Source organism: Passer domesticus, chromosome 8 (genome assembly GCF_036417665.1).
Source record: "Passer domesticus isolate bPasDom1 chromosome 8, bPasDom1.hap1, whole genome shotgun sequence".
Classification (NCBI taxonomy): domain Eukaryota; kingdom Metazoa; phylum Chordata; class Aves; order Passeriformes; family Passeridae; genus Passer; species Passer domesticus.
This window is the reverse complement of record NC_087481.1, coordinates 53989149-54003390: the sequence shown is the minus strand read 5'-3', so window position 1 is coordinate 54003390 and position 14242 is coordinate 53989149. Positions and strand designations below refer to the sequence as shown.

Here is a 14242-nt window from a genome sequence, read left to right as displayed (position 1 = left end):
CAACGGAGTTGGAAAAAGCCTGCCCTGAAGTAGCAGGGATTCACCTTGTATTGTTTTCCTCAAGTGACTTATTTATGTCATCCAAAACCTGTTTCTACTGACTCCAGAAGTTACTGTGTATAGTACCCAAGATAAAAGATGCCTCAACAGCATTTGTGAACTTTGTAGCAGCTAGCACAAGGCTAATAAAAATAAGAATCAACTTTTTAAATGGTTGGCTTTATAAAAGGAGAATCTTTGTCCCTGTTTCAGTATGCTGAGGTACCACACCAAATCCCTGTGACAAGGAGTTTGGAGAAGGTTTACTTTATCTCCACACTACTTTTTTTTTTTTTTTTTTTTTTTAATTTTCAAGTGTTGAGGGCAGGAGGGAAAAAGAGGTTTTGTGCTATTTTTTCTCCTTCCAGACAAGTGCTCTCCAAATTTCAGTTGAGTTTCATCACATCTAAGATGAATCATTGACCAGATTAGAACAATTGCTGCAGTTACTTGTTTTATCCATTTACTGAGGTTTTGCTTTTATTTCTGAAGCAGAAAATCAGGTCTAATTTTCTGCTTGAGCTGTTAAATCACCCTGTGAGGAGGATGCTCTTCTGACCCTCACCTGGCATCTCAGTGTGGAGGCAACAGGGTCCCCTGAAGGGAGTGCCAGTTCCTTTGGTGCCACTTCTCTGTCAGACCGTGGCTGGATTACCACTTAACTCCATCCATTTAAATTCGTTTTATTGTGAATAAGATAGACTTTTTTTTTCCCCCACCTCTGAAAAAATATATCTCAATAAGCAGCATTGAGAGACTGAGCAAAGAAAGTTTTGTGCACATAGCTTGGCATGTATGGATGGAAAGTGGTGCTGGGCAGGTCTCCTGTGAAACTGCAATCTATACCATATTTTATACAGATTTTAATTGCCTGTAATGCAGTGTAGCAAACCAAAATCACTGCAAAGACTTGAGCCTTTCACCTGACCAGGACTCAGGAGCTTCCAAAGGACACTAAACTGAGTCAGGAGAAGATACATCCATCGGGGAGCTGGAAGTCCTCAGCTGAAATAGCCTTACAGATTTTTCCAAGTCTGAGCAGTATATTTTTTCAACTGTTTTTCTTGTGGAAAATTACTGAATTCCTGCAAATTCATCTGGCTGCAGAACTGCCTAGGTGAAGGAATGAAAAACAAGGCAAACTTACATAAACCTTCAAACAATAACAAGAATATAATTTGTATAATTGTGGTAATTTTGTAGCATTACAGGTTATGTGCCTGCACATGTGTGTGCCTCTCATTTTTGAAAACCTGTATGTTTTTCTGTCAGTAAAATAGCTCTCAATATGTGCTGAGAAGTGATTTTGTGAAAACAAGGAGGACTTGGTTACGCCTCAGGTGATGATGGAAACTGCTAACAGAAGATGAAAAGTCACTCACTTTTCACATATTCTTGAAGCTGGAAAACTATTTTTCCCATCCTCCTGCTCCCCTCCCTCTCACCTCAGCTCTGTTTGAGGCTTTATGAAGGTTTTTGGTTTGTGTTTGGAGATGTTTTTGCTGACAGTGTTCAATCTCTCTCCTCCTCGCAGCAGCAGCCGTCGTTCCAAGGGAGGAGGCATTACCCTGGCCGAAGGCACAGCTTTCTCTCCATGCTTCTCTAGAGGTGTTCAGATGGGATTAAAGTCCACATGGAGATATGGAAATGGACCAGGAATTTACTCTAAAAAGATGGTCAGCTGGGATTCGGGTTGCCTTATCTGCCTGGTGGTGGTCACCATGGCTGGACTTTCCCTGGCTCGACCTTCATTTAATTTAGTTGTTGAAGACACCACGGTGGAACCCGAAGGTAAATCACTCTCAAATACTTAATTCCTTAAAAGAAGTTAATTTTAAATGCTTGGACATCTGAAATAGAAGTCAAGACCTTTCCATGTGCTCTGGTAAATCTAAGGCAAGTAACAGAGCAGCCCTGGAGAGTTACGGTTTCTGACTTTCCCTGCTCTCACCTGGGCTGTGTTTGTACAAGCGTGCGTTTGTTTATTCTTGTGCAAGCCAGTGGTGTCAGTGATTTCACTTGGGACTGTCATCACGTTGTATAATCAAAGTGTACAGATGAAAGTTTTCAGGAATGGGTCTTTAAGGAAACCAGTCCGTGGCACTTTGGTGCTGTTGTGTGTTGCTCTCTCAAGGAACGAAGCGGATGAGTGGCTGCTACTCTTTGGGATTGTCTTAACCTGAGGAGTCCAGAGAAAAATGAATCTCAGTAGTTTTCATTTGTGAATGTTTAGTTTTGCAGGCACTCTGCAAAAATGGTATTGGAGCTTTGTTGGTGTTTATACTCCGGAGAAACTTCCAGTGTGGATCACAAGTTCTGAAGGTGTGAGTGTTGCGATCTCAATAGTAAGGGCTGGAGTTCATTGCTGTGAGAACAAAGGCCAATCTAGACCTTCACATTGAAAGAGGTGTTTTGATAAAACCTCCTATTTTAAGCCTGCACTTGTTGGTATGACCTTCTAGTTTGTCTGTTCCTCAAGCTTTGCAAAGTGGTTTGCTTCTCTGGAGAGCTCAGGAGGGGCTGCTTTTTTATTGTTGTGAGCTGATTGTGTTGAAGAATGATTTTACTGTGTTGTGCTGGATCATTCGTGCTCTCTGAGCATCTGGGGGAGGAAGTGAGGTTTCTTTCATAAGGTTGTATCTGTCTTTTGGAGGAGTGATCACTGTTCCAATAACTCAGCTGTCAAGCTGATCTAATAGTCCACAGAGCATTTCTGACCTGGCAAGCTTGCTGCGGAGAGTTTGGCCTTTACACATTCTACTACTCATGTCCATGGACACAGCTTCGTTTTTATTTAATAATTCTTCATGCAAAACTTATTTGTTTCTATCCACTGCCTCTAAAAATAGACGTCACCAGCTAACGCATTTTTAGAATCCGCTCCAAGTACATTTTTATTGATGGCAGGGGATGAACTATTTAGAGATGATGAGCCCTCTTCCCTAGCAAACATTCCTGAAAAAAATTCTCAAAGAATAGCAATATTGTCATTCTGTCAGCCACAGAGATTGTTGATAGCAAAAATGCTTGGGTTTTTTTTCTTTGAAAGGTAACTTGAGATTTAAAAAAAAAAAAAAAAAAAAAAAAAAGAAGCCCAAGTCTTGTTGCCACTTACTGTATGATTTGTTAATTGAACATCTGGTGCCTTTTTGGCTTTTCAGGAGAATGACAAAATCATGAGTAATTCTGGTTTCAGACTAGCTTTGTAGTGAATCCCCTAGTTTTTAGGGTTAAGTCAGAAATAATGTGATTGAAGACTGGTGAAGTGTTTCACAGGAAGAAGAGTAATAATTTTTGAATGGTGACTGATAATTTTGCAACTTTTCAGGGAAAGAATAGCTTTTATTATTTTGGAAAGCACAGTTTGAGAATATATGTCTCTTACACACTGATATGTAGGGGGTGGAATCTGGGTTTTATCAAAGAGTAAATTGTTAAAAAAGATTTAAAACTTCTTTCCTGGGCAGGAATGTTACTGATGTGAAACAATTTTAGATGTGAGAACCCAAATCATTACCAGAAACAAGAAAAGAAAAATCAGAAAACGCTTCTAAGTTAGTAGCATAATAAGAGCTTTTATGCTGCAGAATACAGGGAATTGTGTGGGATTTATATCTGAGATTTGGGAAATAAAACCTCCTTTATGTATTTCATTAAACCCTTTGATAAGAAAAAACACAACCAAGTTTTTACACAATCACCTTCTCTGGGTTCCATCACTGCCACCCACAAGCTCTCCAAGCCCACACCAAAAAAAACCCTTCAAAAGATCTCTTCAAAGACAAGGCAGACTTCTTTTTTTAATTTAGTAACTGCCAAAATGTTTTGGGCACAGCTAATTTGGGGGGTCAGGTGCTCCAATAATGTAAATTTTCAGTGGGGCTGCTGACTGCAGTCATTAGAGCTATGACATTTCATGCCAGCTGAGAAGGTCGGCAGGGCCATGACCTTTGGTGACATTTGCTGATCTGCTCCTGAGTCTTCCTTCACAGACATGCCCTGAATTGTCTGCATTTATTTATTTATTTATAATACAAGGTGCTTGGATTGTTATTGTTTATTGTCTTAGTGACTCAGACTATTGGAAAAGCTGTACACAACATTAACAGAAGTTGAGATTTGTTCCTTTGGGTGTAGCAGAGAAAATATCTTCTCTCAGCTATATGTAACTTTAAGGACATTTGCAATTATTTTCTTCAGAGTATCTGACTATGTATAAAAAATACTAAAGTATGTGCTTTAGTTCAAGCAGGGTAATCAGCTGATGGATGTGAGCAAGATGTCATGCATTAAGGGGGTGCTGTGCTTTTTGGCTCTTCTCAGTCTGTCTTGAGTAAATAAATATCCCTCTGTGACCACTGGGTATTACCCTGCTCCGTATGAAAGTGTTTACACTGAAAATGGCATCTTGATCCATTGTGAGTGGCAATGTTGGTGCTGATGTTGTGGGATCCTGAGTATGCTGGATCTCGGCTCTGGTGTTTTGTTCCCAACCCGGGGCTGTTGAGCTGTGTGAGCAGAAACAGGACCTGTAGGACTTCTGTGGCGACTGTCAGCTCTCAAATTATATCTCACATCAAGTGTTTACATACATGTTTTTTGTCCTAGGGGAGCAGAGAGACTTTTTCTGCTTTTAAATATTTAGAAACAAGCCTTCCCCAGCGTTTACAAAGGCACCATTCTCTCAGCCTGTGTGTGCCCAGGCCTTTGATGATAGCCAGTGTTTCACAAGGGCTCTGACCGCACACATGGGCTGAAGGCTTACTTTGTGAACTGAATAATTAGTTTAGACATATATTTGATAAATAGTGAGCTCTCCCTTGACCTCCCCTTGCCCAGGCTGTGTGTTATCATCCTGCTGGGGAGCTAATTTGGTCTCTTACCCACATGCAATGCCTTGACACCATCCTTGGAGCACCCACTCGGAGCCCCTGCCTGGTGTGGTGATAATGCGTTTCAATTCTTTTAATTTAGGTCAAATTTCAAAGGATTAATTTAAGCTTTCCACAAGGGACAGCCTATTTCTGTGTCCTGTGGAAAACACAGTAGTTCAGAATGGTCCTACATTTGGGAGGTTCCCAGGAGCAGCAGGAAAGGGGAGAGATCCCCTTTAAGGGGTGACGTGTGCTTCTGGTGGAAGTGAATATTGAGCTTTTCTAGGGGATTGAATCAGTCATAGCCACTTGCTGACACTAAACAACATCCAAAAATAAGTAGGTTCAGCACAGTACCTTCCTTTTTGCAAAAAAGTTGAGTCATATGAGCAACGTACCGTCATTTTTTTCGAAATGTTTGCAGTGCTTTAAGGTTAATGTCACCTGTGGTCACACTGGTCAGCACTTGGAGATCCTTCTTTAGCTGCTGTGACCTGCCTGGGTCAGGATGTGGGATTTTGTGAGGTGCTCCAGTGTGTGGAGGAGGGATGCTGTGGTGGTGGGATGTCCCCTGTCCTACTCTCCATCCTGGGGTGACCCCATGGGTCCTCTCCAGCCAGGGCCACCCTGCTGAGAGGTCACAGCGCTGGGGGAACCCTGCATATCCATCATTTTCCTGGGACAGAGGTGGTGTAGAAGCACCAAAGCACCAGAATGCTGCTTCTAGTTTGGTAGGAAAAAAATAAAGCAAATGGTTCCCCCAGGGTTCCCTTTTGGCTGTTTTATTTTGGCTTTTTCTTTTTAAAACCAGAACAGCGGCTTTGATATCTGTGAGTTAAATTAAGAATTCAAACCGATTAGTTAAATCAGAGTTGGCTTTATCTTTTTAATTTCTTTTCCTTTTAATTTTATTTCATGGAAGGGCAATTATTAAAGCCCATTATGGAGGAATGTGACATCCCCACAGCTTCGGGTGAGGGCTGGCTGCCCTTTCAGGGATCTGGTTCAGTAAGTTATTTGGCCCAGTACAGGATTTGCTAGCTGAGATTCTGGGGAATTGTACGAGCAGCCAGATTAAATCAGTCTTAATGTGTCCATTCTGTGTTTAAAATCTGCAGCCCTTTAGCAGGGGCATGGTCTTGAGCTTCAAACTAATTGGACGTGGGTAGGGTTGTTATTTACAGTCAGTGTTGATGAGACACTGGGAGTTGGTAGTCTCTCAGTGTGGCTACTATTTTGCAAAGTAGCAGAAATAATTGCATGTTTGGGGCTTATCTGCCATAGAGTTGAAGCTTTTTGGAGGAGTATAATAGTTATTAACTTTTGGGAATTTGATTCCTTTAGTGAGGGTTTGGTTGGTTTTTTTTAGGGTTTTTTTTTGAGCCAGAAGATTTTCAAAGATGCTGAGTTGTGAGGTTTCTTTATCTTTTTATTCTTTTTTTTTTAAACCACTTGTATAGATAAAACCCCAAACCAGCGGCCGACTCCAATGAATGCATAGTTTCCTAATATTAAAATAGTTCTTCCTTGGCAGGGAAATAGCAACAAATTTCGCGCCATAGCAACTTTTTTACAGGGAAGTTTGAAACCTCTGAAAGCAGAATTTACAATGAAAATGCTGACATCTCCAGTTATGCAAGGTTGTGTATGCATGAGAAGATGGACTATTGTGGTGTTTTAATAATAACCGTAGCGTAGCTCTTAATGAGCTTATTTCTATATCCAGCTTCCCAGCTTCACTAGAAATGATCTTTAAATGGCTTTAAACAAAAATATTCAGAGATTAGTGTTTTCTTAAAATGAGTATTTCGTTTAGGATCGGATGGGAATGCTAGAAAAATACTGAACTATGTATTTTGCTGTCATTTATAGAGAAATATTCCTTATTGGAAGTGTCAGATTTTCAAGTGTTGAACATTTTGAGACTCTTCAGTATCGAAGCTTTAGATTGAAAGAGACTTTCTTTGAAGCAGCGCTCCTGAGCAGTTTAAGTCTTGTGTTTTTAAAAGAACCATCACCCACTTCGGCAAGTTATGTCTTGTCTGTGTGTAATAGCACACCTGGTTTGACTAGAGGAGAAAATTTATTTCAGTGTAGTTAAAGAAGTGCAAAATTCAGGCTGAAAAGGGACCATGAATCCCAGCTGGACAAGTGGGAACATCTTCTGCAGAGGACACTGATTTGTGTTGGTGGGAAACAGGGCAGTATTTGGTTTGGCACGGAGTCTTCCAGTGTAAAATCATCCTCAGAGGAATTTGGGGACTCATTTGGAACTGAGGCCTCTGAGTTGAGGTTCAGCACATTGCAGGGTGTGTTTGCAGTGGGGTTTTTTGGGGGGGAGATTTGGCACAGCATGCTCCCCAAATCACAGACGCCGTCTTGCAGTACCAGGGACTAAACTGACTTTTAAGCTGATTGAAAGAGAAGTTGGAGCAACTGAGCAACTTTGGAGCGACTTTGTAAGAGTCAGATCTTAAATAAGGACCAGATTTGCAGGAGTTCAGCAGCCAACAGCTCCTGTTATAATTACGAAACGTGCGCTGGGAGTGCCAGAGCTGTTCTGGAAGTTTGGCCCTTCGGGTTTCAGTCGGAGCTGGGAGCGTCAGCAGAACTGCCTTGGCATTTGCTCCTTGGGGACTGTGCTTCCCAACCAGGACAGTTGCAAAACAAGAGATTCTGTAAGAGGAGTGGATTTTTTTTAATGTTGATTTTTTTAAAACTTTCTAAACCACCTTATAATTCATAAACCAATTATGTATGTCTCCAGATTGTCCTTTCCCATCTCTTAATTATCACTGGTGGTTTCTTTGTTTTGTTTAGTTTGGTGTTTTTTTCCAAAGAACCCTTTTTTTATGGTTTTGTTTTTCCTGGACTTCTGAATATCAGAGCACCTGATACTGGGATGTGTCTTGTGGGCTTAATTTTCTGCTGGTTCAGGTTTTTGTGCCTCTTGTCACCACACAAATGCAATTATTCATATCAAAGAAAGGGACAGAAAGATGAATTCTACAGTGCTGCTTTGTTCACTTGCTGTGCTATTATTATTTTAATTGTAATTTTAAAGTGACTGTAAGTGAAAGCATTTGGTGAACCCCAGTGAAGCTGAGGAGCTGAGACCTGACCTACTTTCATTCCCCTCCTCACACGTTGCAGGTTGTGTGTAATTATTGCTTTTCCTCCCCCACAAAAGAACTGGCTCATCAGTTTGGGACATTGACCCTGTCAAGCAAAGCCACAAGAACTGGGAAGAGGGGAAAATTCCTTTGTACCAAGGAAATGGCTTGCATTTGTGAGGGTTTACTGGAAAGGGAAATGTGTTGGAGGATGGGAAGGGAGAAAAATGAGCAGGGAAGGCTGGTTGAAGACAAGAAAATCATAGTTTGGTTTTATTTGAATCTTTTTTTTCTCTTAGCTATTCTATTTTGAATAGAAGAAAAGGTAGGAAAAAAGTTTTGTGACACCTCAGGCTTTCTCCCAGGGGATTTGTGGCTGTTTCTGAGTGGGGTTGGAGTGGGATGCTGTGGCTGGGGATGCCTTGGTGGGCTGCACCCACCAGGACAAGGCTGTAGGAGGTTCTGTTGTGGTTGGACGGATAGAAATTGATCAGAGCACCATGCAACAACTTAGTTTTTAAACTGTTACAAAAAGTTGTGGGGTAGAAAAACTCATGCTACGCTTCCTTTAGGATGGGCTGTGTGGAGAGGTGAGCTGCTGGCAGGACCTGCTGCTGGGCAGGAGCAGAACCTGCTCTGGGAGACTGGCTTTGCAAGTTTGGAAAGCGCCCTGCTCAGTGCCTCAGTGTTGCAATATTTAATTTGTTTCAAGGAAAGTAATATGACTTCTAATCCTGAATGCCACCTGACAGTTCTTGAAAATAATTTTACACACCCAGTTCAGATTTTGAGTACTTCTTGAGCGTGGTTCTGTTAAACACTGTTTATTTATGAAAAACAGCGCTGTTGAGATACTACAGTATTGAAGTACCCAGATTTCCCTGATATTGTTGACTCAGCAGGGTAGCACAGGTATTTCAGCCGTGCAGGATTAACATGGGGATCTCTAATAAATCTGCAGTGAACCACAGCTCGGTGATAGCTCTTCTGGCAATTCAGAAGGTTTGAACCCTCTTCCATTAGTATGGCACAGTGCCCAGGAGCCACTGGCACCATCAGTCTGGAATTTCAGGTGAAGCATTGTGTGAGTGCTTGTGTGCCACCTGGAAGGGCAAGTAGCCAACCTGGCTTTTTGCTTCAGGGCTTGTGCTGCTCTTCTTTGCCCCCACTGGAGACTGTCCTCTGTGTGGAGCTGGAATTAAACAAGTTATGATGCCTCTTGCCTAAATATTGCTCTCAGTTGAAAGGGAGCCTGGTATGCCTTGAGGCTTTGAAGTGTTTGGAGAATATCTCGTGTTTTATACCCATGTGTGTTGTGGATGGGACTCTCAAAAATGCTGAGAGGATGTTTTGGGGATATTGTTTCCAGTGCCTATTTTCAAATCCCACTTTAGGAAGTGGGGGGAGATGAATTTCAGGGGAACAGGCAAGATGAGACTTCCAGACGAGCTGCTAAAATTAAGAGGATTTGTATAGTCAAGTAAAAATGGGACCGTGTACAAAAGAAACAACTGCTGACTTGCTTGTAGGGAATCTGAATAGATGTTCTCTGCATCCAGAACTAACACTGCAACATTGAATTGTGCAATTTTTAACCTCCCAGTTATAATTTATTTCTTTTGCACATTGAGCAGTTATAGTCTTGAGCATGGATTTTGGCAAACCTGGAAGAAAAAGGTTCTGTTTTTATGTTTGGATCTATGCTATGTTCTGTTCAGGTTTTATGTTGCTCTTGAAATGCAAATAAAGAACCTGAAAAAGAGCTACAGATTGGAATAGATGGAAGAAAATACTAAGCCCAAGAAAAACCTTTTGCAACCAAATATACGTGCTTGTACGCTTTCCCAAGGCTGTATATCTTATTATGGAGCCTTTCCCAAGCAGACTTTAAGGCTGGGTTGAACAACAGGAGCTGGTTTAATTGCTCTGCCACTTGGTTACGTGCAGAGTTCAGTCAGGGAGATTTGAAGTTCTGCTCTTGCTGAAAGAAGAAACAATAAGAATATGTTCCTAGTTTTACATTCTGCATTTTTAGAAAGAGAAGATTAATTTATTTTTTTTAGCTTTTCATTTGAGGTTCTGGCAAAATGTGATTCATTTCCCCTTTGTATTGTATAATAGATTACATGAGAAGACTCTTCTGTAATGAGTTTGAAGAACAGTTAATTATTTTTGAGATTGTGTTACATGTGTATTAGGTTTGTTTTACTCCTCAGTTCACTTAGCAGAGAGACTCCCACTCTGTTACTTTAGGCAGGTGGTGGAGTATGACTTGAACACAAATGGTCAAGATTTAGTGCCTGGAGCCAAGCATTCAATCCTGAAGACGGCCTTTAGTTTCTCATCAGACTGATGAAATTACAGAAGGCAGCACAGTAATTTTAGGGGGTTTGGTGTGGCTTCTCAAGGTTGGGGGTGCTCTTTCCCTCCATGGTTGCCAGGTCTTTCTGCAGAAGCCATCCTGGTGCTTTCCTGTTTCTTGCCCTATCTGGAGACCAGTTCTTTGGTGCTGCTGTGTGGAGAACTCTTCATCCTGCAAGGAGCAGGCCGTGCGGAATGGGGACAAGCAGGAAGAAGTGGCAGGGCAGTTCCCAGCAGCAGGAGGTGGCCTCGCTGGTCTCTCTGCTGTTTACTTTGAACTTGGCATGCTCTGAGCCTTCCCTGGCCTGGCTTCCAGCAGCACAGAGCACAGGGCCAAGCCCGTGAGCATGTGATACTTGGCGTTTTGGATGCAGGTTGCGTGGTTGAGCAGCCGTAACTCAACAGTCACGTCTATAAAGACAGGTAGGAGCAGGCAGGCTGTGAGTTGTAGGAATTTTTCATCTCTGCACGAAGCCTAGACAAGTATAATTTTTTTCTCTTTGGGAATGAATCTTTCCCTAACCACAGGGCGAGTGAGACAAGTCCACCCAACTGCTTGGCAGTCATTGAAGCCCTGATGAAATTTTCATGTCCCTCACCCCTGTCAACCAACATCCTCATGAGGTTTGGTCCCACTGCCCTCCTCTGCTGGGTGTGATGGGGCCTGGGTGGCTGTAGCCAGGGCCAAATGCTGCTTGGGGACTATTACCTGCTGCCAAGGAGTATGACCCAAGACAGATGGGATATAATCACATGGGGATAATTTTTGGTTTTAGCAGAGGTTTTTTTCCTTGTCCAGGGAGTCTGGCAAATGGCAAAACGCTTTGTTGCTCACCAGAATTTTTTTATTTTTCTAAGCCTTCAAAGCGTAGGAAAACAAGATATAGTGCACTGTAATATTTTCCCTTACACATGATGACATTGGCAAGTTATTGCAATTGGAGGAGATTCACTTTTTTTAGATGGTTTTAGTATATGTAGCACTGAGTAGGAGTTGACATGGTCCAAGCTCCAGCAGGTCAGTGTGGCTGGAAGCTCCAGACTTGCTGGAGCACCAGCCACATATGATGTGGCAACTTTATTTTGCAAATGTTCATTTCCAGGGCAAGAGGATTACTCCTGTTCCTTATGTAATTTTTTTTTTTGGTCTGGTTTCATCTCATTACCCATCAGATGATTATGTCCTTATTCTATAAGGATAACAATACTAATGAACATGCCAGGAAAAAGTTATTTTGGAGAATCTGGCCCTTTGTTTTGTGAAAGTGTTTCAAATAGAGCAGCCTAGGAGTTTCTGGTAAAAGAACGATTAAAGACTTAGAATCTGCCACGTATTTATGTTTGTTACCATCATAGATAGCTCTTTCAAGTTTTGTGCTTGAAGCTTTTCTACAAGGCCCAGATCTTTTTCTTCAGATTTGAGCAGCTAGTGTTTTTATACCTTTGACGGGGGGGAAATGATTCGTGCTCTTTGGAGTCTTGTTCAGGGACAAGGAATTTAAAAATAATAAACTGTTAGTGTTTGAAAATTATGGGAGGAACTGTAGCAATTTGGAAAGAAAAGTGTTTTATCAGAGCAGAGACTTCCTGATGGTGCCTGGCGGAGGCAGAGCTGGGCAGAGCTGGCAGCTGGCTGACAGGAACAGTACAAATGGGACAGCAGGAATCCAGTGGCTTTGGAGCAGCTGATGGATGAATTGCAAACACTGTTTTGTGCCCCTTTGTCTAAGGAGCCTTTGTTTTGCTGTTGGCTAATGGGAGATGGTCACCATGGCCAGGAATGACTCTCTGCATTCTTAAACTGGTGGCTGTCTTCTGCAGGCTGATTTTATCATCCATTGTCAGAAGAGGGCATGGAGAGCCTCTTGATGTTGGTCTGCCAGCTTAAATTAAGGGAGAGTTCCATCATCTTGTCCCTGGGAGGTGGGAGGGAAGGCTGCACACCTGCCTGGTGAAACCTGGGCTGCTTCTTGCAGAGAGCCTAAAGCCTTGGGCTTGACTTGCAGAATCATGAGACCTATTTGACATCCCCTTCCATGTTCATCCAGTGTGGTCTTGCTGGATTTCCCTCAATGACAGGAGAACCATGAGGAGGGGTAGGACAAGCAGCAGTGGTGGTGGTGGTTGGCAGCCTAGGGTTCCCCGTGGGGACATTCAATTTTGCAATGAACCTCTTGGATTCTTGACAGGTCAGGTCTGTTGACCCTTCTGGGCACACTGTGGTGAGTGTTTAGTTATTTACTAAAGCCTTTTGAAGTGAAAGTGGCTTGATGGGGTCTGAGGCTTTTGTGTTCTGGAGAGTTGTGTGAGAATCTTTGCTGGGGTTAGCTATTAGCTGATGGTTTCATTATTTGGCTCTGTAACTAAGTAACTAAATGACTCGAGACTTAAGATAAGCAGCTCTTTGTTAACGTTTTATTAAATGGAGACTAATAATAATGATAATAATAATAATTTAAACCCTAAGGAAGTATAAACGGCTCAGTGACCAAATCTGGAACAGAAACATGATTTGGAATACAATTGTGTATCTTAATAATCTGAAATAGAGCAGTCAGAGTGTCCCCAGTCCTCTATTGTGGTCATGGCTTTTATACAAACAGTCTTTACTCCACTTGATGGCTGGATGGCATAAGCCATGCTGTGAGGCTGTATGAGCAGGCAGAGGAAAAGTTCACAGCTGTTTATTTAACAGCAGCTTGGTTTTCCATGGCAGTATTGTTCAACAGCTCCACCTATAAAGTTTAAATACATTGTGTGCACCACTCTTACAAATAAGGATGTAGCTGAGAGCAGAAAATAGCAGAAGCAGTGTTCCCTGTCCTGAAGTGTTTAAGAGCACCCAGAGTCATTCTGCATGTGTCTTTGTTGCTTGTTTGGTGTTCTAAGGGGTGACAGGTGTAATTCATGTCAGGTAGTGCACCAATGTCAGTGTAATTCATGTCAGGTAGTGCAGGAGGAACCAATGCCACAGTTACAGGATTTGCAGGATTTCCTTGAAAAGGAATCTTGTGCCTCCTTAGAATTAAGAAATTGTTTGGGTTGGAAGAGACCTTTAAAGGCTCCAACCTCCCTGCAATGAGCTGGGACATCTTCAGCCAGAGCAGACTGCTAAAAGTCCTGTCCAGCCTGGCCTTAAATGTTTCCAGGGATGGAGCATCCACCAGCTCTCTGGGCAACTTGTGCTGGGGCCACCCTCATTGTAGAAACTTCTTTATATCTAACCTGACAAACCCAGCAAAGGGCTGGTTCACAGGTCTCTGGTGATGGCTGAGGATCCAGTTCCAAAGCAGAGCTTCCAAGAGGGCTGGAGGAGCTGGATGTGATAGCAGATCATCAAGCCTTGCCTCTGGAGCAGGCACAGAATCCTGCTGTCAGCCACAGGGGAGCCACTGGGTTGATGGTGCAGCATGGATATGAGTTCAAAATTTGCCCCTAAATTTCAGAGCAGTGCAGAAATCCTTGTGCAGTGTCCCAGGGAGAGTTAACTTTGCAGCATAGGTTGTTTATGTGCTGCTGGGAATTTCTGAACACTTTGAACTGGTTGATTTTAGCAGTGAAGCTGTTGGGTGGATTCATGCCTCGGAATCCCACCTGTTCTCTGTTTGCTTTTGGGCACCATTTCAAACCCACACTGGAAAAAAGTTTATAGGCAAACATTATAAAAAGTGACAGTCTTAAGTGCTGCTACATTCTACTTTGGCAACACAAAGGCTTACCTGAAATAACTCACAATTTCCAAACATGACTTCATTATGTCATGACAACACTTTTGCTGCATCTTCCCTGATACTCTAGAGAGAAAGAAATGGAGGAGGATAATACATACCAAATGCTAATACTTGAAACTTGTTT

At 42.3% G+C, this 14242-nt stretch overlaps 1 protein-coding gene across 10 annotated transcripts in view; it reads left to right on the top strand.

The window, feature by feature from the left end:
- Positions 1-14242, top strand: part of FGFR2 (fibroblast growth factor receptor 2) — an 80481-nt gene that overhangs the window by 2810 nt on the left and 63429 nt on the right. For all 10 annotated transcript variants that reach the window (XM_064431491.1, XM_064431492.1, XM_064431488.1 and 7 more), the window contains one exon: positions 1574-1830. In XM_064431491.1, the coding sequence (XP_064287561.1) occupies positions 1656-1830 (175 nt within the window). In that variant the 5' untranslated portion in view covers positions 1574-1655. Of the gene's footprint in view, positions 1-1573; positions 1831-14242 lie in introns of those variants that run through there.